The 23150-nt window shown below is 39.0% G+C and overlaps 1 protein-coding gene across 3 annotated transcripts in view; it reads right to left on the bottom strand.

Annotated features, from left to right (window-relative positions):
• LOC126195266 (testis-expressed protein 10 homolog) overlaps positions 1-23150 on the bottom strand; it is a 194624-nt gene that overhangs the window by 86430 nt on the left and 85044 nt on the right. For all 3 annotated transcript variants that reach the window (XM_049933792.1, XM_049933794.1, XM_049933793.1), the window contains exon 5: positions 11578-11866. In XM_049933792.1, the coding sequence (XP_049789749.1) occupies positions 11578-11866 (289 nt within the window). The remainder of the gene's footprint in view (positions 1-11577; positions 11867-23150) is intronic.

The following is a 23150-nucleotide window of genomic DNA, read 5'->3' on the forward strand; positions in this document are numbered from 1 at the left end:
CAGAAGAATTATTTTGGTTACTTTCATTAAGACTTTAATGCTCCACTGATAAATGTAACAGCTCTGATACAGAATGGAGAGCTGCTGTTTAACACAATTCAGATTGTAGCAGCTTTTTACAAAGCAGTAGAAGCTTTCTTTCTTTCCTTTTAACATATTATGTCAAATTTAACTGGGGGACTTCACAATGCTATGCTGACACTATGGGTTAACTTACAAAGTAGACTGCTGTGAAAATGCGTATAGTCATCCAAAGTTGCTTTAGGACTGACAGTAAGAACAGAGCTGGTAGGAAGCGAAGCCCACACAGCAGGCCGGGTAACTTTCCACAAACATCACGCTACCTGCAGCTGCAGCAATTCCCCTATGTTACCGAACCTGCAACTGACACTACAACACTTTCTGTTTTCAGTGGGCTTTACCTGCAGCCAGCTTGCTGTCCTGTAAGATCACTGTGCCCTGTGAATTTCTGTGTTTGTTTTTACAGTTTTAAGAGTTATTCTTTTATTTGTTGTTACCATTATTCATTTTTTCCATTATTCATTGTGTGGTACTGAACAATGTCAGCAAGAAGTTCACTGAGAGTTATAACTGGAAAAGTTTGAGGTAATTCTCTTGGCCAGAGGATCGTCATATGAAGGCAATCAAGAAAAATGGTTTGCGCAATATGTGCTTACTTTCAGAATGAAAAATTTAACTGTGGCCCACTGCTCTCCATTACAAAAGCGATCGAACAAAACTGCTGCAGCTTCGAATATAAACAAAAATACTGTTGCGAATATTGGGAAAGAAATGTTGGCCAAACAAAAGGAAGCTGAAGAACCATCGAAACCTAACACCCCTGAGCAAAAGCGTCACGTGGATAAGCAGATTACCAGTTTTGATTTGTTTCCAGAACTTGTGATTTTTCGTCTTGTTTATGATTATTGTGGCAGGAAGGATTATGCAACTCAGCAAGTTTTGGTCACAATTAAAGAAGCAGGACAACTGCAAACCTACATTTATAGCATACATAGTTTTGGAGAAAGCTGTTGCCAATGTTGATTTGTACACATTCTTTGAAACTCTGAATGTAGCAGGGGAAAATACAACGAGCAAAAAGTTATTTATAGCTTGTGCAGAAACCAGACTGAAGTTATACGAGCCAGAGGGCCTGAGAGGGAAGCAGTGGTTGAGAAGGAAGAGAGATTGGGTTGTCGCCTATCTCCAACATTATTCAATCTACACACTTAGCAAGCTGTGAAAGAAATCAAGGAAAAATTTGGAATAGGAATTAAATGTCAGGGAGCAAAATAAAAACAATGTGGTTTGCCAATGGCACTGTAATTCTGTACGACACACCAGATGACTCAAAAGAGCAGCTGAATGGAGTCGACAGTGCCTTGAAAAGACGTTACCAGATGTACATAAACAAAAATAAATCAAGAGTAACAGAATGCAGTTGAATTAAATCAAGAGATTCTGAGGTAATGATATTAGAACTCTTTCCAAGTCTTTGAAGGTTCTCTTTACTGATACAAGTTCTGGAACATCATCAGTGAATTAATCTTTTATATTACTATATAAAGAGAAGACATCACTTAACATTGTCTCCAAAAATCTCAAAAAGTACAAGATCGATTTACTTAAAATTTTTACACTATACACTAATGAACATAGGAATGTATGTAATTTATGAACCATTACCACCCCAGTGGCAAGTGGGAGAATTTTGTTTTCGACTATGTTGTCAAGCCTCATTTAACACTATTTTTCATAGCTCTCACATGCTTCATTCTCGAATGTGACTGTACTAGGCATCAACGCTGCATAGTACTGTCATATAGGGAAGCCTGTGTTATCTCGGTGTTGGAACTGCAGCAGTTGTGTTCAGAGAAAGGTTGTAATAATCACGAACAAGTTAGTAGGAGCAAAATGGCTAGTTCTTCACACGCAGTCCTTTCTGAGGGAGAGATTGTAGAGCTTTTAGAGAAATTTACAAGTGTAAATGAGGGTGACAATGATTTACCATTATTTGTTGTTTCCGTTAATCGTTGTGTGGTACTGAACGATGTCAGTGGGAAGTTCATTGAAAGTTGCAACCGGAAAGTTCAACATCATTCTCCTGGCCAGGGGATTGCCATATTAAGGCAGTTAGGACAAATGGTTTGTAAATTATGTGCTTATTTTCAGAATGAAAAACTTAATGGTGCCCCCCCCCCCTCCTCTCCATTACGAAAGTGATCAACAGAACTGCTGCAGCTCTGAATATAAACAAAAATACTGTTGTGAAGGAAATGTTGGATAAAGAAAAGGAAGCTGAATAACCACCGAAACTTAATGCCCCTAGGAAAAAGAGTCATATGGATAAGCAGATTACCAATTTTGATTAGTTGCAGAGCGTTTAATTTTCACTCTGTGGCAGAGTGTACACTGATATTAAACTTCCTGGCACATTAAAACTGTATGCCAGACCGAGACTCAAACTCGGGACCTTTTCCTCTCGCAGGCAAGTGTTCTACCAACTGAACTACCCAAGTACAAGAGCTGTGGGGATGGGTCACGAGTCGTGCTTCAGTGGCTCAGGTGGTAGAGCGGCTCCCCACGAAAGGTCACAAGTTTGAGTCTCGATCCGGCACATAGTTTTAATCTGATGATGTTTGGTTTGTGGGGCACTCGACAGTGCGATCATCAGCCAATTTTTTCACATTCCAATCTAACCACTGTCATGAATGATGATGATGAAATGATGAGGACAACACAAACACCCAGGCCTTCGGCAAAGACAATCCCAACCCAGGCGGGAATCAAACATGGGACCCCACGATCCAGAGTCAGCAACACTAGGCACTAGACCACGAGCTGCGGACACAGTTTTAGCCTGCTAGGAAGTTTCACATCAGCGCACACTCTTGGAAACATCCGCCAGGCTGTGACTAGGACACACATCTGTGCAACATCCTTTTTTCGCTTCTGTGAAGTTTGGAAAATAGAAGACGAGGTACTGGCAGAAGTAGAACTGCTGGGACGCGTCACGAGCCGTGCTCGGGTAACGCAGGTGGTAGAGTACTTGCCCGCGAAAGGCAAAGGTCCCGAGCTCGAGTATCGGTCTGGCACACAGTTTTAATCAGCCGGGACGTTTCCTATCAGTGCACACTCCGCTGCAGGGTGAAAATCTCATTCTGGAAACATCCCCCAGGCTGTGGTTAAGCCACGTCTCCGCAATATCCTTTCTTTCAGGAGTGCTAGTTCTGCAATGTTCGCAGGAGAGCTTCTGTGAAGTTTGGAAGGTAGGAGACGAGATACTGGCAGAAGTAAAGCTGTGGGGAGGGGGCGTGAGTCGTGCTTGGGTAGCTCAGATGATACAGCACTTTCCCATGAAAGGCAAAGGTCCCAAGTTTGAGTCTCAGTCCAGCACACAGTTTTAACCTGCCAGGAAATTTCGTTAGGATACCACTTTCCCACTGCCATTTCAACCCAATAAAGTTAATATGGGACCAAATAAAAAGAGTGCATTGCCAGGAATAATAATAATAATAAATTTATCCTATCTGCAGTCGAAGCACTCACACAAGAATCTGTCAGGAAAATCACTGCTGAAGATTGGAAGAAAGCTGTCAAACATACGGAGAGCACCAAGGAAAGAGCATGGCTCAATGAAGCTTTTTTGGAAAGTCAGTGGAGGGCATGATAATTTCATTTAATGACAACAGTGACAGTGATAAAGACACTTCAAGAAGCCATCACAACAATAAGAGTGACATCAGTGGAGTTTTCCTACTATCACAGTAGAAATGGAGCACAGGCAGATTCAGCTACATGTCTGGCATGTGCAGTTTACATCTGGAAGTACCCACATAACAAAGTAGAGTGTGGCCTCAGTTGCCGGAGGCTGCAGTCATGTGTGTGAGAGTTGCGTTTGCGCGCGCGCGCTCACCTGTGTGTCATCTATTTATGATGGAGGTCTTACTGGCCGAGAGCTTTATTTGTGACAGTCTTTTTGTTGTGCCTATCTGTGACTCAGTATCTCCGCTAATGGTGAGTAGCAAGTTTCCTTTTCATAATATTGTAACAAGATTATAGCATCGTAAGTTTTGAAATTTTAATAAGGAGGCCTTAAAAACAACTAATTCCAAAGGACATTCATCTTACTAATTCAGTATGTATCTCAAAAAATAAATATTACTGTTTACAAAAGGCCTATATGCGGAAAAAAATAAGGATTTTTCCCAGATTTCCCGGTTAAAAATACACTCTTGCCTGGGTGGAAATACAATATACCTCTGCTGCAAGTACATTTTTTCTGTATTAAGTGACAATATGCTTTCCCTTGGAGCTGTAAAACTTACCAATCCCTTAAATGGTGAACGTTTTATACACTGGCATAGAACTTCCCAGCACTTTAAGAAACAAAACTCAGCAAAAAACATTGTGTTTTGGAAAGATCTTAGATGCATGCCAACATTTGCACTGCATGTTTTGGCATTACTACTGTATAAACAGGAATTCCACCAAATACAGCACAGTAGCTTCCGAAGCACGGAAATTGAGTCTGCAATGTACTTTTGTCTCAGCCAACCATAGCTCATGTCACATGAACTCACCAGCCAATGACAGCAAACATTTAGAGTACAGGACATGTGATGTACTCAGCCAATAGTTGTTGTTGTTGTTGTTGTTGTTGTGGTCTTCAGTCCTGAGACTGGTTTGATGCAGCTCTCCATGCTACTCTATCCTGTGCAAGCTTCTTCATCTCCCAGTACCTACTGCAACCTACATCCTTCTGAATCTGCTTAGTGTATTGATCTCTTGGTCTCCCTCTACGATTTTTACCCTCCACGCTGCCCTCCAATGCTAAATTTGTGATCCCTTGATGCCTCAAAACATGTCCTACCAACCGATCCCTTCTTCTAGTCAAGTTGTGCCACAAACTTCTCTTCTCCCCAATCCTATTCAATACCTCCTCATTAGTTATGTGATCTACCCACCTTATCTTCAGCATTCTTCTGTAGCACCATATTTCGAAAACTTCTATTCTCTTCTTGTCCAAACCATTTATCGTCCATGTTTCACTTCCATACATGGCTACACTCCATACAAATACTTTCAGAAACGACTTCCTGACACTTAAATCTATACTCGATGTTAACAAATTTCTCTTCTTCAGAAACGATTTCCTTGCCATTGCCAGTCTACATTTTATATCCTCTATACTTCGACCATCATCAGTTATTTTACTCCCTAAATAGCAAAACTCCTTTACTACTTTAAGTGTCTCATTTCCTAATCTAATCCCCTCAGCATCACCCGATTTAATTTGACTACATTCCATTATCCTCGTTTTGCTTTTGTTGATGTTCATCTTATATCCTCCCTTCAAGACATCATCCATTCCGTTCAACTGCTCTTCCAAGTCCTTTGCTGTCTCTGACAGAATTACAATGTCATCGGCGAACCTCAAAGTTTTTACTTCTTCTCCATGGATTTTAATACCTACTCCGAATTTTTCTTTTGTTTCCTTTACTGCTTGCTCAATATACAGATTGAATAACATCGGGGAGAGGCTACAACCCTGTCTCACTCCTTTCCCAACCACTGCTTCCCTTTCATACCCCTCGACTCTTATAACTGCCATCTGGTTTCTGTACAAATTGTAAATAGCCTTTCGCTCCCTGTATTTTACCCCTGCCACCTTCAGAATTTGAAAGAGAGTATTCCAGTTAATGTTGTCAAAAGCTTTCTCTAAGTCTACAAATGCTAGCAACGTAGGTTTGCCTTTTCTTAATCTTTCTTCTAAGATAAGTCGTAAGGTTAGTATTGCCTCACGTGTTCCAATATATCTACGGAATCCAAACTGATCTTCCCCGAGGTCCGCTTCTACCAGTTTTTCCATTCGTCTGTAAAGAATTCGCGTTAGTATTTTGCAGCTGTGACTTATTAAACTGATAGTTCGGTAATTTTCACATCTGTCAACACCTGCTTTCTTTGGTATTGGAATTATTATATTCTTCTTGAAGTATGTGGGTATTTCGCCTGTCTCATACATCTTGCTCACCAGATGGTAGAGTTTTGTCATGACTGGCTCTCCCAAGGCCATCAGTAGTTCTAATGGAATGTTGTCTACTCCCGGGGCCTTGTTTCGACTCAGGTCTTTCAGTGCTCTGTCAAACTCTTCACGCAGTATCTTATCTCCCATTTCATCTTCATCTACATCCTCTTCCATTTCCATAATATTGTCCTCAAGTACATCGCCCTTGTATAAACCCTCTATATACTCCTTCCACCTTTCTGCCTTCCCTTTTTTGCTTACAACTGGGTTGCCATCTGAGCTCTTGATATTCATACAAGTGGTTTTCTTCTCTCCAAAGGTCTCTTTAATTTTCCTGTAGGCAGTATCTATCTTACCCCTAGTGAGACAAGCCTCTACATCCTTACATTTCTCCTCTAGCCATCCCTGCTTAGCCATTTTGCACTTTCTGTCGATCTCATTTTTGAGACGTTTGTATTCCCTTTTGCCTGCTTCATTTACTGAATTTTTATATTTCTCTTTTCATCAATTAAATTCAATATTTCTTCTGTTACCCAAGGATTTCTATTAGCCCTCGTCTTTTTACCTACTTGATCCTCTGCTGCCTTCACTACTTCATCCCTCAGAGCTACCCATTCTTCTTCTACTGTATTTCTTTCCCCCATTCCTGTCAATTGTACCCTTATGCTCTCCCTGAAACTCTGTACAACCTCTGGTTTAGTCAGTTTATCCAGGTTCCATCTCCTTAAATTCCCACCTTTTTGCAGTTTCTTCAGTTTCAATCTGCAGTTCATAACCAATAGATTGTGGTCAGAATCCACATCTGCCCCTGGAAATGTCTTACAATTTAAAACCTGGTTCCTAAATCTCTGTCTTACCATTATATAATCTATCTGATACCTACTAGTATCTCCAGGATTCTTCCAGGTATACAACCTTCTTTTATGATTCTTGAACCAAGTGTTAGCTATGATTAAGTTATGCTCTGTGCAAAATTCTACAGGGCGGCTTCCTCTTTCATTTCTTCCCCCCAATCATATTCACCTACTATGTTTCCTTCTCTCCCTTTTCCTACTGACGAATTCCAGTCACCCATGACTATTAAATTTTCGTCTCCCTTCACTACCTGAATAATTTCTTTTATCTCGTCATACATTTCATCAATTTCTTCATCATCTGCAGAGCTAGTTGGCATATAAACTTGTACTACTGTAGTAGGCATGGGCTTTGTGTCTATCTTGGCCACAATAATGCGTTCACTATGCTGTTTGTAGTAGCTAACCCGCACTCCTATTTTTTTATTCATTATTAAACCTACTCCTGCATTACCCCTATTTGATTTTGTATTTATAACCCTGTAATCACCTGACCAAAAGTCTTGTTCCTCCTGCCACCTAACTTCACTAATTCCCACTATATCTAACTTTAACCTATCCATTTCCCTTTTTAAATTTTCTAACCTACCTGCCCGATTAAGGGATCTGTCATTCCACGCTCCGATCCGTAGAATGCCAGTTTTCTTTCTCCTGATAACGACGTCCTCTTGAGTAGTCCCCGCCCGGAGATCCAAATGGGGGACTATTTTACCTCCAGAATATTTTACCCAAGAGGACGCCATCATCATTTAATCATACAGTAAAGCTGCATGTCCTCGGGAAAAATTACGGCTGTAGTTTCCCCTTGCTTTCAGCCGTTCGCAGTACCAGCACAGCAAGGCCGTTTTGGTTAATGTTACAAGGCCAGATCAGTCAATCATCCAGACTGTTGCCCCCTGCAACTACTGAAAAGGCTGCTGCCCCTCTTCAGGAACCACATGTTTGTCTGGCCTCTCAACAGATACCCCTCCGTTGTGGTTGCACCTACGGTACGACCATCTGTATCGCTGAGGCACGCAAGCGTCCCCACCAATGGCAAGGTCCATGATTCATGGGGGAAGCAGCCAATAGTAACATCATAATTAAGTAGCATGGACACACAAATAAAAAAGTTAATGGTTTTCCAGTATAGCTACAAGAAAAGCTAAGCTTTCATCTATAACATTTGTCATCAAAAAAAAAACTCCCTTATCCCCCACCTCCACCCCACCCTAACCTCCACCAATGGTGTTATTAGGCCGGATCCTAAGAAGACTGCTTAAATTCCAGCAGCTGAATATTTCTAACAAGTACTATTATAAATTTCAGTACAGTGCACCGAACCTTTTGTGAGTTACCTGGCTGACTACACGTTCTGTTGAGCACTTTAACTTTTCCATAGAAGAACCAATCAAGGATCAAATTGCTCAAAAACTCACTTCACACTTTTTTTAAGAATAATTGTACATTTTGCAATCATTACTGTCTAATTTGTAATCTATATAGCAACTAACATAAATATGGAAAGTTAACCTTGAAACTTGGTCTTTTTTAGCACGTGTTATCCTTTAATAAGACATATCAAACACAAATCTGCTGGCAAAATTTTAAGTGGCATAAATTACTTGTCTTCTGCACCCAGAATTTTTCTAAGGGGCTGGTCCTCAGTGTTAATTTTGAATGAGAGTCTGCCGCTCTGTGATTTTAGAAATTCATCGCACACTCTCATACATAACATAATTTATCTAGCATAAAAGGAAATTTACTTTGAAAGTAATTCTTCTCAAACCATCATTCATAACATTTTCTCACAACCTGTTAGATATATAAACAGTTGTGACATCACTCATCGAAACGAAACCCACGAGCAAGAAAGCAGTTGATTGTTATGAAATATTGCATAGTCTTTTGACACATTTTGCTGTTGGCAGATGATCGTGTGTGGCCTGTGCTTTGTTGTTGTAAATGGAGCATGTTCTTTGCAACTGAAGTTTCATCTTGGTGTCATTTTTCCGTTTATGTTTTATTGCTGCAGTACCAGGCTACAGTAAAATTCTTTGTTGAGAATTATCTGTTCTTACCAGTCAAAATTACAAAAATTTAACTGAAAACTAAAATAATCAAAAATTCCCAATGCAAAAAACTACCATGTTTTTCCCAGATTTCTACCAGATGAAAAAATTCCAGAGTTTTAACTGGATTTCCCAGTTGTCCCTGGTCATACACAGCCTGTTACAATATCACTGCTGTGATTCCAAGGCCCTGTTATTTGTACCAGTTTTGTTCTTTCTAAACAATTGTGGTTATCTATTTAAGAAACATTTTCCCACCATGATAAACAGGCTTAATCTCATTTTTTGTTGAGTTAGAATTAAGGAGGATGATCAGAAAACTTAATAGCAGTTTCAATACAAACCTAAAGTGATCTGTTTCTCATGTCAAAACTGTACGGGCGCCTGATTAGTAGATGACGTATGAGCAGACCCTTGTGCATCATATTTAACTCAGATTATCTCACATTAGAGATCTCTGACAGAGTTCTTGTTTTGAGCATATGAAAATATGATGTATTCTTAAGATTTCATTTGCAGAATGTGTTCACCTAACTTCAATAACAAAAAAGTTTCCCATATGACAAAAATTCGGTAATGCCTTGAGAAAATGCATTGTTGCTTCAAATAAAACTAAAATCATAATGTACTTTAACTCTTCCAGAACACATTGATCCAATTTTCCTATTTATGTTTCATGCAGGATGTGGTAACTCTGTTCCAGGCTTTCAATACTAACATTATTTTGGACAGACTATAGTTTCATTTTCTTTCTCTCAGTCAGTTTCAATTACGATAGCAGGGCATTGCTTCTTCCTTATATATTCTTTCCTCATACCTATAATTTCAAATAAAAATTGTATGCATAGCAATGAGCTGCTTTCTTTTCTTCCTTGTCATCAGTTTTACAGGAAACAGGAAAGTTGTATTTATGGCTCAGTTCATGATTAGAATACCATGAAAGAATATGAATGATCGAAAAGTTCGTAGTCCTACCCATTCACAGATAAAAACTGTGTGAAATACTGCCACTGAAACTACTACCCTCATAGATCCAGCAGCTGAAGAGGCCTCTAAATCAAATGATTTACCCATTCACTCTAAGTGACTTTAATTCCCAATCAAGATTTCTTTTGCAATAACAATAAACAACGCTCAAGGTCAGAAAGAGGGATAAGAGAATAGAGAGGGAGGAGGAGGTAATGGACTGTGAGAGGGTGGGGCGAAGTAGTTTAATATGTATACACAATTCCTGTACATAATTAGCAATTGCGAAGTACTGCCAGGTTTGCTAAGCGTTAATACAGTATTTATGAAGGAGGAAGAAGAAGAAGAAGAAGAAAAACTGTTAGTATTTGAAAGGAAAATACTACAGAAAGCTTTTGGACTTGTAATTGATGAAGACAAGACACAACGGAGGATAAGAAACAAATGCACTACCGGAGCTGTACAAACACTATAACTTCCTCAATATGCTAAAGAAGACAAAACTGAGCTGGTATGGCCACATAGCAAGAATGACAGAGAATAGACTACCTACAGTCAAGTCAGCATGAGAAGATCCCACACGTCCATCAGCACTGTTGCAGTTTTCAAATGCAAACTGCAAATGGCTGCAGGCAAAAACAATAGCTGTATATAGAGCTGTGACAACACAGATGCAAGGCCATAGAGATGTTAACAAAATCACATTACGTGATTGACTGAGGTAAGTAAGCACAGTAAGTTACCACATCCAGGCCACTGCAACTATCGGGGATCTTCTAATGCCAACTTGACTGTAGAACAGTGTTCTGCAGAACAATATATAAATGAGAGGAAGAGGATGACCCAGAATACGGTGGTGAGATAACTTCTGGAAGAACACAGCTGGGATAAATATCACCCTCAAATGAACAAACAGTGCATGCACTTGACAGAAAGAAATGGAAGTGTCTCGTAGAATGCACATACTGTCGATAATGTCCTTGCCACACATAAATTGTAAAGTAATGACTGAATTAATAAATGAAGGACTGAGTCATTTCATTTTTCAAGAACTAATATTAACACAACAAAATGGGATGTGCGCACACACGAACAAGTGAATTCGAGTTTGGCAGATTGGATTTGGACTTGGTTGCTAACTTTGCTCCTTCCCTTCCTGTTGTGTAGCAGTTGGTGTTTCTTCAGATGACGCCTAAATATTTCTTGGATGTCAATTTTAACTATTCCCCTAGCTAGATATTTTTGTAGAGCTTTCTCTGAATTTTACACACATCCCTCTATATCTGCCCAAATTAAACAATCCTGGCTCGTGTCTACGTTATGACAAGCACGCACTTACCCAGTTTACATAACAGCAAGATTTCTTACTTTCTTCTACTGTGCTCATTACTACTGGCACAACTATACTGTGACAAAACTTTTCATATTTCCTAGTCCTTGAACTAAATTACTTTTTGCTCTCCTGTTCAATATGGAACATGAATTTAACAAGATGAAGAATCAAAACTACGTATACCTCAAGATGTTTTGTCAGTTTCAGTTCTGTTCTAGTTCTCCCTAATGTAGTGTCGCAAATATTATTAGCATTCTTTTTTTTTTTTTGCGTCGTGCAAATAATGTAAAGTACAGTATTATACTGATTATCGTACTTATGTTAAAAACTTCAATTTAAACTTACCATCATCTCCATATCCCGCAGGAGCTACTTCAACCCATGTTTCGAACAGCAGTGGTACGAGGGTTATTACATAGTTCTGAAGTACTTCTTTCTCATCTGCTGTTGTCGAAGAGCTGTCAGAGCCATGCTGTAGTATGTTTGGTAGGTCACACACACTATTAACATCACCCTCAAACAGAGGAACATGCTGCTGTTCTGATTTTACACTGACAGTCTTACAAGCATCTTTAAATCCAGTGTCTACAGCAGCAGATAGTGAACTCATCAACTTATGGAGCCGTGTTAACACCTATAAATAATAGACATTAACATTTTACCCAGAAAATAACAAAAAATTCGAACATAAAAATACTTAACAATGGTGCCAAATATACATCATCAGTAAACAAGAGTAAGCAAAAGTGGAAATGTTTTTTTATTTTAAATGATCCGTGAATATACCTTCTTTTCAAAATTCATTGCAATCATAATTTCCTTTGTAGTACAATAAGTAGCTACAAGAGTATATTATTCTTAAGAAAAGTAATGTTCACGAATTAGTGTCAAAACAGACATATCAAGCAAATACTAAGACATAATAAACCCAGCGCTTTTTTTGAAGAGGTTACTATTTGTGACCCAGTCACCTTAACCAAAAATATATTTTTATATTTCCAAGTTGAGCAAAATACACTTTCTTTTATTTCACAATAAATCATCAGTAACTCAATATCTGCTACTGAATAAAGGCATTCACCAGACTCTTCCATTTTAGACTTTAGTTATATGCACCCCATTTAGCTTCTACCTGTTGTCTAATGTCATTTACTCCACCTTCCATCTGGTTGTCCAGTCATTCTCTTCCTGTCTCTCTTGAAAGTCAGCCTCATCCACTCACCTGGCTACATATCCGATCCACCACCGACATTTCATTTTCTTCATAGTCATAAATACGTCTTCACTTCACTGTATTCCCTGATCAATTGTTTTCTTTTCCTGCATCTTCCAGTACTTCCCAACAGCTATTTCTACACTACTCACTAAATGATCCTCAGTTTTTGAAACGTTTTTGTAGTAAAAATTCATGTCTCACACAGCCCTAAGTCAAACTGGTAACACACACTTTATTGTAAACTCTCATTTTCAGGTGCATCAGAAGCTAAATTTTGAAAACTTTTTTGTCAAAAACATCTCAGATGATCTACCTTCATCTGTTTCTTTCTCTTTCCAATGACACAGTCATTGTGTTCAACTGTTGCAAGTTCAAAAATACATTAACTGGTCCTATGATTTTCACAGTTGATTTGTATCATTTTCTTTAAATCTGTTGCATACAGTTTAGTTTGGTCTTATTAGGTTTACTTTCAAACTTCTCTGTTGAGTTCCTCCACAAGTTCTTGAAATTTATATGCAGCAAAGCACATTGTTCTATACTACATCCTAGTAACATATTCCTTCTTTGCTTCCTCTGTCCTTGCCTCACTCTCTTTTTATCCTGAATTTCTCCCAATCCTGATGAGGCCTAATGGAGGTTATGGTCTTGACATACATTTTCTTCAGTGTGCTAATGTATATGCATCAGTGCCTTGTTTTCAAAAGGCTATTGGTAACCTACCAGTTTAGTTGAATGAGTCAAATCTTTTCCAAAATCTCTGAAACCCATACCAAACAGTAACTTATAGTCATTGTTTCATTTGTGAGTGGTCCATACTGCTATATGAGGGCTGTTCAAAAAGTAAGGCGACTTTCCGAATTGTGTGGGCAACATACATTCGATAATTGATTTTTTGTTGGTGTTGTTGTGTTGGTACACATGTCCAGAACGTTATTCACAGCATACCTCATATGTTTTTGACAGATAGAAAGGTTAGATGTTTTTCAAAGTGCTCAGTGATTTTCAATTATTATAAAAAATGTAGAAGCTGTGAAGAAAATTGTTTTAGAAAATCGTCGAGTTACCATAAGAGAAGTTGCTGAGGATGTTGGCATATTGGTCAGCTGGTGTCATGCAATTTTTTCAGGTGATTCGGGCACGAGACGTGTGTCAGCGATGTTTGTTCCAAAACTTCTACATTTTATCAGAAGAATCGTTGCATGGGCATCGTTCAGGAGCTCTTGAATTATGTCAGTGATGGTGCTGATTTGCTCAAAAGGGTCATAACTGGTGACAAAACATAGGTTTACGGTTATAGCATCGAAACCAAAGTCAGATCATCCAAATGGAAGCATCTCAGAGCGCCAAGACCGAAAAAAATCATGCCAAATTCGATCAAATGTCAAAGTTTTGCTCACTGTTTTTTTTTTTTTTTTCTCTCCAATTGCTGTGATGTAGCGCACCATGAATTTTTGCCCCAAGGTCATACAGTCAATAAGGAGCATTACCTTGATGTTATGCGCCGTTTGCGAGAAGCAATACGCAAAAAACATCTGGAACCATGGAAAAACAATTCATGGCTTTTGCATCACGATAATGCACCTGCTCATTCATCTTTGCTTGTGAAAGATTTTCTGGCCAAAAACAACACGACAATCATGCCTCAGCCACCATATTCACTGGATTAGGCCCCCTGTGACTTTTTCCTGTTCCCAAAACTGAAGAGACCTACGAAAGGATGAAGATTTTCAATGATTGAGGAAAGAAGAACTGCATTGCTGGAAGTACTCAAGGCTGTACCAAAAAGTGCTTATGAGAAGTGCTTTGAGGATTGGAAGAAGCATTGGCACTGTATCTGAGGGGGGATTACTTTGAAGGGGACAACACGAATATTGATGAAAAAATAAATATTTTTTCATAAAAAATATGAAGTTACCTTACTGATTGAACACACCTCATATATACGGTGAACCAGAACTCCACCGACAAACTTTCAGAGGTGATAGTGTGACCCAAAACAAATAAACAAAAGATTCCCGTAAACATAGGATCTAAAGTGCATGCTTTAAGAGCTATGAGCACTTGTTTATCTTCGCTACTGTGAAACACGTCTCTTCCACTTAACAAATGCTCAAAGCTTTCAAGCTATGCAGTTTAGAGACCATCCTTACTGGACACTTTTCCTTGTTTTGGTCTGTACTTCTGAAAGTTTGTCGGTGGTGTTCTAGTTTGCTTCTTACACTTCTAATTACTTGGTTATAAGGTAATGAACCCCATCCTCCCTCAGAGGTGATTATCTTTTTATTGTTTGTTACGGAGAGGAGGCTGATATGTCTCATGATAGAGGGATCAATCTTAGTGTTTTTATGTCTTCTGCACCTCCTTTCTTGTGAAATCACATTATTACAGCATCCATGTTGGACTGTGATTTGAGACCTGTAACTGTTCATGATACAAAAGACAATTAAATATCTGTGTAAGTCAATTTTACCTTCAGGTGGATCAGTGAATTACTTTAGAATTTATTTTCATGGGTGTAGCCAGTTGTTTGCATTACCTTCATGCTGAAGAGAAAAGAAGTTCTGTGTAGTTTATTGTTTTCGTGCTATTCAGTGACACAAATGTGATGTTTAATAACCCTAAGCATCCTTTTTGCTGGAACATTTATGAAATGAATTTTTACAGCAGACAAATGCCTACATCCAGGAAAAGAAATTCTAATATTACCAACTCATCCATTTGAAGAGAGGATGTATATAAGGTGGTTCACTGACTGTGACCGTGCCAAATATCTCACAAAATAAGCGTCAAACGAAAAAACTACAAAGAACGAAACTTGTCTAGCTTGAAGGGGGAAACCAGATGGCGCTATGGTTGGCCCGCTAGATGGCACTGCCATACGTCAAACGGATATAAACTGCGTTTTTTAAAATAGGAACACCCATTTTTATTACATATTCGTGTAGTACGTAAAGAAATATGAATGTTTTAGTTGGACCACTTTTTTCACTTTGTGATAATGGTGCTGTAATAGTCACAAAAATGTGGCTCACAATTTTAGATGAACAGTTGGTAACAAGAAGGTTTTTTAATTTAAAATACAGAATGTAGGTACGTTTGAACATATAATTTCGGTTGTTCCAATGTGATACATGTACCTTTGTGGACTTATTTCTGAGAACGCATGCTGTTACAGTGTGATTACCACATTAATGCAATAAATGCTCAAAATGATTTCTATCAACCTCAATGCATTTGGCAATACATGTAACGACATTCCTCTCAACAGCGAGTAGTTCGCCTTCCGTAATGTTCGCACATGCATTGATAATGCCCTGACGCATGTTGTCAGGTGTTGTCGGTGGATCATGATAGCAAACATTCTTCAACTTTCCCCACAGAAAGAAATCCGGGGATGTCAGATCCGGTGAACTGCGGGCTTCGACGACCAATCCACCTGTCATGAAAGTTGCTATTCAATACCGCTTCAACCACATGCGAGCTATGTGCCGGACATCCATCACGTTGGAAGTACATCGCCATTCTGTCATGCAGTGAAACATCTTGTAGTAACATCGGTAGAACATTATGTAGGAAATCAGCATACATTGCACCATTTAGATTGCCACTGATAAAATGGGAGCCAATTATCCTTCCTCCCATAATGCCGCACCATACATTAACCCGCCAAGGTTGCTGATGTTCCACTTGTCGCAGCCATCGTGGATTTTCCGTTGCCCAATAGTACATATTATGCCAGTTTACATTACCACTGTTGGTGAATGATGCTTCGTCGCTAAATAGAACGCGTTCAAAAAATCTGTCATTGTCCCGTAATTTCTCTTGTGCCCAATGGCAGAACTGTAAACGACGTTCAAAGTTGTCGCCATGCAATTCCTGGTGCATAGAAATACGGGACGGGTGCAATCGATGTTGATGTAGTATTCTCAACACAGATGTTTTTGAGGTTCCCGATTAGCGCACAATTTGTCTGCTACTTATGTGCGGATTAGCCGCGACAGCAGCTAAAACACCTACTTGGGCATCATCATTCGTTGCAGGTCGTGGCTGACGTTTCACATGTGGCTGAACGCTTCCTTTTTCCTTAAATAACGTAACTATCCGGCGAACGGTCCGGGCACTTGGATGATGTCGTCCAGGATACCGAGCAGCATCCATAGCACACGTCCGTTGGGCATTTTGATGACAATAGCCATACAACAACACGATATCGACCTTTTCCGCAATGGGTAAACAATCCATTTTAACACGAGTAATGTATCACGAAGCAAATACCATCCACACTTGCGGAATGTTATGTGATATCACGTACTTATATGTTTGTGACTATTACAGCACCATCTATCAAAAAGTGAAAAAAGTGGTCCAACTAAAACATTCATATTTCTTTATACACTACACAAATAAGTAACAAAAAATGGGGGTTCCTATTTTAAAAAATGCAGTTGATATCAGTTTGACCTATGGCAGCGCCATCTAGCAGGCCAACCATAGCGCCGTCTGGTTTCCCCCTTCAAGCTAGACGAGTTTTGTTCTTTGTAGTTTTTTCGTTTGATGCTTATTTTGTGAGATATTTGACCCGGTCACTATCAATGGACCACCCTGTATACCCCAAAAATGCTTAACACGTTCACTGCCATCGGCGCACCAGCGCGTCCGGCCGATACTAGTGCATATGCCGTCGACGCGCCTGCGCGGCGAGACACTCAGCTGTTTCTCAGCGCCACAGTTTAGTCGGGCACAGCCATTCGGTGTGGTTCATTGCGCAGGCACTCTAAGAACGTATTGTTTTCAATTTTTGCGGGTGCGGTTCGTGTGTTTTCCCTACAGTTTTTCTCTGTTGTGGGACTGAAAATGGAAGACAATCGTGACACGGCGGGCCCTTCAGAACCTAAGAAACGTAAAACACAGGACACAAGAAACGTACAAAAACTAACGGATGCGGAATTATTACGAATATTAGAAGAAAGCGATTCGGAAACGGAACTGGCCAGTGAGGAGGACGGCGTGGAATCCAGTGAAGAGTCTGACGGAGCCGAGTTTGTTTTAGATGAGACTGTAGAAATGGCTGTGAATCCTAGCGACAGGGAAATGGCAGAAGGAGTGGTAACAAGAGATAACGCAGCTGATACAACTGTTGCGTGGGAAAGAGAGCCAGTTGGAATGATAAATTGCCCATTTATAAAAAATGAGGGACTGCTTATTCAACCGACGGCAAACACTCCCTTAGATTATTTTCGTCTTTTGCTGACGGACGAATTTCTATTGACAGTTGTAGAAGAAACAAATCGAAACGCGATTGAATTATTCCTTTCTGCGGGAACCAAAGGACAATCACGAATAAACTGTTGGAAAGATGTGACTGTTGGCGAATTGTTAGTGTTCTTGGGAGTTTTCCTGCACATGGGAAATGTAAAGATGAGGAATTTGCAGGACTATTGGAAAAAGGACGCTTTATTCAACGTGAAAGGAATTGCCGATAGTATTTCACGAAATCGTTTTCTGCTAATACTACGTGCATTACACTTTTCTGAAAATCCAAAACAGGGCAAACCAACACCATCCGACAGGTTGTATAAAATACGTCCCGTTATCAATTTTTTCAATGAAAGGATGTGCCAAGTTTACTACCCTGGACGGGAACTGTCTCTGGACGAATCAATGATCCTTTGGCGTGGACGATTACTTTTCCGCCAATACATCAAAAACAAAAAGCACAAATATGGCATAAAGCTATATATTTTGACAACTCCCACTGGAATGGTCCTAAAATTCGCGGTATACACTGGCATGCTGGACGATTTAGGAGGAAGAGGCCATGCGCAAAAAATTGTTCTTCATTTACTAGATGAAAAGTTGAATGCTGGTCACCATGTGTACATGGACAATTACTATAACAGCTTCGCATTGGCAAAGCTGCTCCTGGATAAGAAGACCCACTGCACGGGAACTCTGAGGGCGAATAGGAAGGATACACCCAAGGAAATACAGGAAGCAAAACTACGAAAAGGTGAAGCCGTTGCCAGATTTGCGGAAGGAGTTATGATAGGTAAGTGGCGTGATAAGAGGGAGGTTTGCTACATTTCTAATGCATTTACAAATGAAATGGTTGAGGTTGAAACCAAAAGAAAGGAGAAGAAATCTAAGCCCTTGGCCATTGTAAACTACAATAAATTTATGGCGGGAGTTGATCGGCACGATCAGATGTTATCATATTACCTCTCGGAACGCAAAACCATACGCTGGTACAAGAAACTTTTTATCCACGTTGTGGAAATGATACTGACAAACGCACATGCCCTACACAATAAATATTGTGGCACAAAAATGCCCCTCCAAGAATTTAGACTCAGTATTATAAGAGCACTATTGCCACGAAAGCAGGTAGAACGGCCAGTCAGAAATCCCCAACATGTTGTGGTAAAACGAGAATCAAATGGAAAATCAAAAACACCGCGAAAAAAGTGCAGATCATGCGCCAGCCGTGAACAACGAACAGACACGATTTACGAGTGCCTAGATTGCCCAAATAAAGCAGGATATTGTTTGAATTGTTGTGTTATTCACCACCTCTAAAGGCAGATAGCACTTTCGTTGCTCATTTATTTTTCGACAGTTATGTGTCGGTACTATTCTTAAACTTTGTATTTATTTTATTTGTTTGAGAGTAATGGATAAAGCTCTAGATTGTATTTTTCTTAGATTTGACATACATTTTATTTCAGAAGTTTCTTCGAGATCTTGTGTTTGTATTTGAATGTTTCTACTATATTTTTTGTCCAATAAATATGTCGTTTGTCAGTAGGATGTTTCGTTTCATTTATGAATATAAAATGAAATTGTAGTAACCTAAACTGTCACACTAACCAGGAACAATACACTAGACGCATTGGCGCGTCCACGGCCACCCGCTACAGAATATGGCCTGATATGCCACTGACGCCTTAGTGCGCCCCAAAACAACTTTGATTCACGAGAGTAAATTTGATTGTGTACTTATAAAATAAATACATGTTATATTACTTTTAGCAATATATTTTCAGATTCTATTAAGAAAAATATTGGTTACGTGGCAAAGCAAGGCCAATTACAGTGGCAGTGAACGTGTTAAGCAGAAAATTAAAGTGACTGACAAGGATCACTGTTTTAACTTGTCCTTTATCATTACACCAGTGTTCCAGTTTTAGAGACTTATCTTTATACAGAGTCATTTTATAAACATTTTGCAACTTCCTTTTGTATTACTTTTCTGCAACTTTATCCATTTCCATCGAGACACTATTGTCTTCAGGTGCTTCTACTTCCTTGAATGGCTTCATATACCTCATTTGTTATTACTAAGAGGCCAGATTTTTATGTAGTTCCATATTATTTACCTTCACAACTACTCAGGTGAAAGGTGTAAATGTTCACAAAATATGTTGTCCGTATTAATATATTTCAGTTTATCATTATGTATTTTATATATTTCACTATAACAACAGGTTTTTAACTTTATACTACATAAAATACTGTATTTAATTTTTTACTGTTCCTAATATTTCTCCACACAATCAGTACGCCACTACCTTTGGAAAACATCCAAATCCGACATACCATAATGGTTGGAGACAAAGTACATTATGTATAAAAATCAGATTCTAGTGCAATAAAACATTATTGGTTGCATTTTAATTGGGTTATGAATAACATACTTCTGCTTGATTTTCTAAGATTCGTAATTTCAGTTCTCAATATCAAGGGACAAACAATAAAAATAATATTTGTAGGATTGTAGTAGCCATTACTGTGTGTAACAAAGGGCTTCATGTGCTGTCATGTTTGCCATTGAAACACACAAAAGACTAATGGCCCAAAGTTTTCTGACTACTTATAACTTGTACCGATTCAGAACTACAGCTGAGTTGGCATAAGCTGATACCCGACAGTCGCAGTGGCCCTGACACAATAGCTTTGCACAGTTACAAAAACCAATCACGTAATGCGATTTATTAAATGTCTCTGCGGCAACATCTCAACTGTTGTCACAGTTCTACAGACATCTATTTTTTTCATCAGCATTTGTTGGTGCTTCACAGTTGAAAGCTCGCGACAGTACTGGCAGTAGTCAGGGTTCTTCTTCTGCCAACTGAACTTTAACAGCTGCTTGTGCCACAAATGGTTTGCCAAATAATACTTCTAAGAGTTCACGGCTGTGTGTATTCATGATGTCTCCTGACACATCAAAATAACCTTCAAAATTAAGATATTTGGTTACACTGGATGGTGCTTCCACTGGTGATGGAGAGACTGTACTATGTCAAGTGCGCAATAAGCAGACTGGTTTTCTGCAAAGTTGCAATTTCTGCAATATATATGTAGTGATGTGAACATACAGAACAAAACAGTGTAATCGTCTAAGAAACAAATTTTGCACAACCTGTGCTCTGTTATTGTTGCTGCGAACTTTCCACGGTATAAATACCACGTTTTCCCACTAAGTACTGTGGGCAACAGATTCCTGATAAATTGACATTAAGGAAAATTATTTAAATTTTCGTTGCCAGGAGGCTCTTAAAAGTGTGTCGACAAGACAATGGACATATGTGTACATTTGACTGGCAATCTCACTGATGGCAAACTTGATGGAAAAGAACCGTTAAAGCCATTATTGATTTCTCGCTAATTATTGGAATGCACAAATGATTCAGCAGTAGCTCATTTTGTGACTGGCAGTCTTAAAGGGAATTGAAGAAGGAAAATTCGTTGTTATTAGATGTCACAGCCATCATGTTAGCAGTGGCAACTGTCCTACAGACATTCTATCCACAGGTAAACACACTTCATCTGTCCGGTCCGTGCACTGCAACATATCGCCAAACAAATGCGTGGTAGTTATCCAGAAGTAAATAAAATAATTTCATACACCAAGCAGGTGTTCCTCAAAGCTTTGTGCTATATGTTACTTTATACAGCACTGCTCCTGCACTTGGTGTTGCTGCCTGAGCAAGTCCTAAGGAGGAGTGGTACACAGAATGATTCTGTCGGTTTTTATAATGAACATTTTCAAGCCACACAATCATTTCTGAGGAAACCTTCAGTTTATACGAGAGGCATAAACTGCTTTCACTGAACATAACTCCATCTTCCTTGCCAGCAGCATCAAGGAATTAGAATCTATCAGGTTGCCTTTGCAGAAATTGTTAGAAATTTTTGGGATGACAAATGAAGACTGACTGACATTAGAGGTGCTACTGCGCAGAAGGTAAAAATCAGCTTGACTTTTTTTGCCAAGAGATCAAGGCTACTTGACTTTTGCTGCTATCTACATTATCCTCAGAGGGGGAGAAGAAGATGTTGCAGTGGACATCTCCAAGAATATTTCGTCCCTAAAATTTGCACCAACATCCTGTGACAACTAGAGATCATTTTCCTTGTACAAAAACACTGTTTCTGATTGGTGTCATTCTATGACTGTAGAGAATGTGATGAAGTACCTAGCAGTTCACTGCACCTCAAAATTAAAGGTAAGTTAAGGTACCTTAGTAATTTCACTGAAGGTGAACATTTTAGTAGAGAGATGTGACCAAAAACATTTTTTTTTATTAGTGCAGCATAGACTTTCAAAATAAAAACAAATTAACTAATGTAAAGTGCATCTTTTCAACGTACTTTTCATATTTCTGTTACATTTGAGTGCATATTAAGATAACACAGCTGGCTATACAAAAGTTGATTTGATTTGAAATTATTATTTTATATTAAATGTTTAACATATTTTTGTGATACTAAATATTCTCTTACACATTTCAAATGTTTTCATTACATACATATGTACATATTTTGCATGTTGACATTACATAAAAATCCACACTACTCATTACTGTCGAAATATCATTATTTTTAACTGCCGAATACATGTGTTTCTGATTTGCCCCCCCCCCCCCTCTTAGTAGTATAAGAAAGAGTTAATTTTCCATCTATTTCTATTTATTTATGTGCTATTGCACAATTCTGAACTTGGGTCATTTTCACGTACCGTGTTAACAATACCTTACAAAAACAATGTTAAATCTTCAGAACACTGTTTATAGATACTATTAAAGCTAAAAGCACAGAATAAACAGAACACTGATAAAGTTATCTGCAATAAACTAGTATGTATACAGCTGAGCCAAAACATTATTACAACTGCCCACCACAAGACTGAATGCCAGCTGGTATCATTGCAGTCACTTGACACAAAAATATGAAGCAGAGATGAATGGGAATCATTGTAGTGAACGACGTGGCCTGGCAACCGGCCGCTCAGCTGTTTGCGTACTACTGTAATGAGCATCTGCGGAAGGGACAGTGAAGCCACAAGTAGGCAACAAGACATCGGATGCCAACACCTCATCACAGCAAGATAGATTGTGATCTGTGGCAAATTTGATGACAGAGTATAATACTGGTGAAGGCAGAAACGATTCGGAGCACACCAATCAGTGGACACCGTGGAACATGAGGCTCTGTAGTAGACGACCACATTCCATCATCGATCTGATGACAGTGTCATTTCTGACTGCAGTGTATATGTAGGCAAGGAGAAAATAAATTACCTGATTTTTCCCAGATTTCCCAGTTAAAAATATGCTTTTTACTGGGTGAAAATACACTTTTTCGATGTTAGGTGACAGTATACTTTCCCTTGGAACTGTAAAACTCATCAATCCTTTGA

This window comes from Schistocerca nitens, chromosome 7 (assembly GCF_023898315.1).
Source record: "Schistocerca nitens isolate TAMUIC-IGC-003100 chromosome 7, iqSchNite1.1, whole genome shotgun sequence".
NCBI classification, from domain to species: domain Eukaryota; kingdom Metazoa; phylum Arthropoda; class Insecta; order Orthoptera; family Acrididae; genus Schistocerca; species Schistocerca nitens.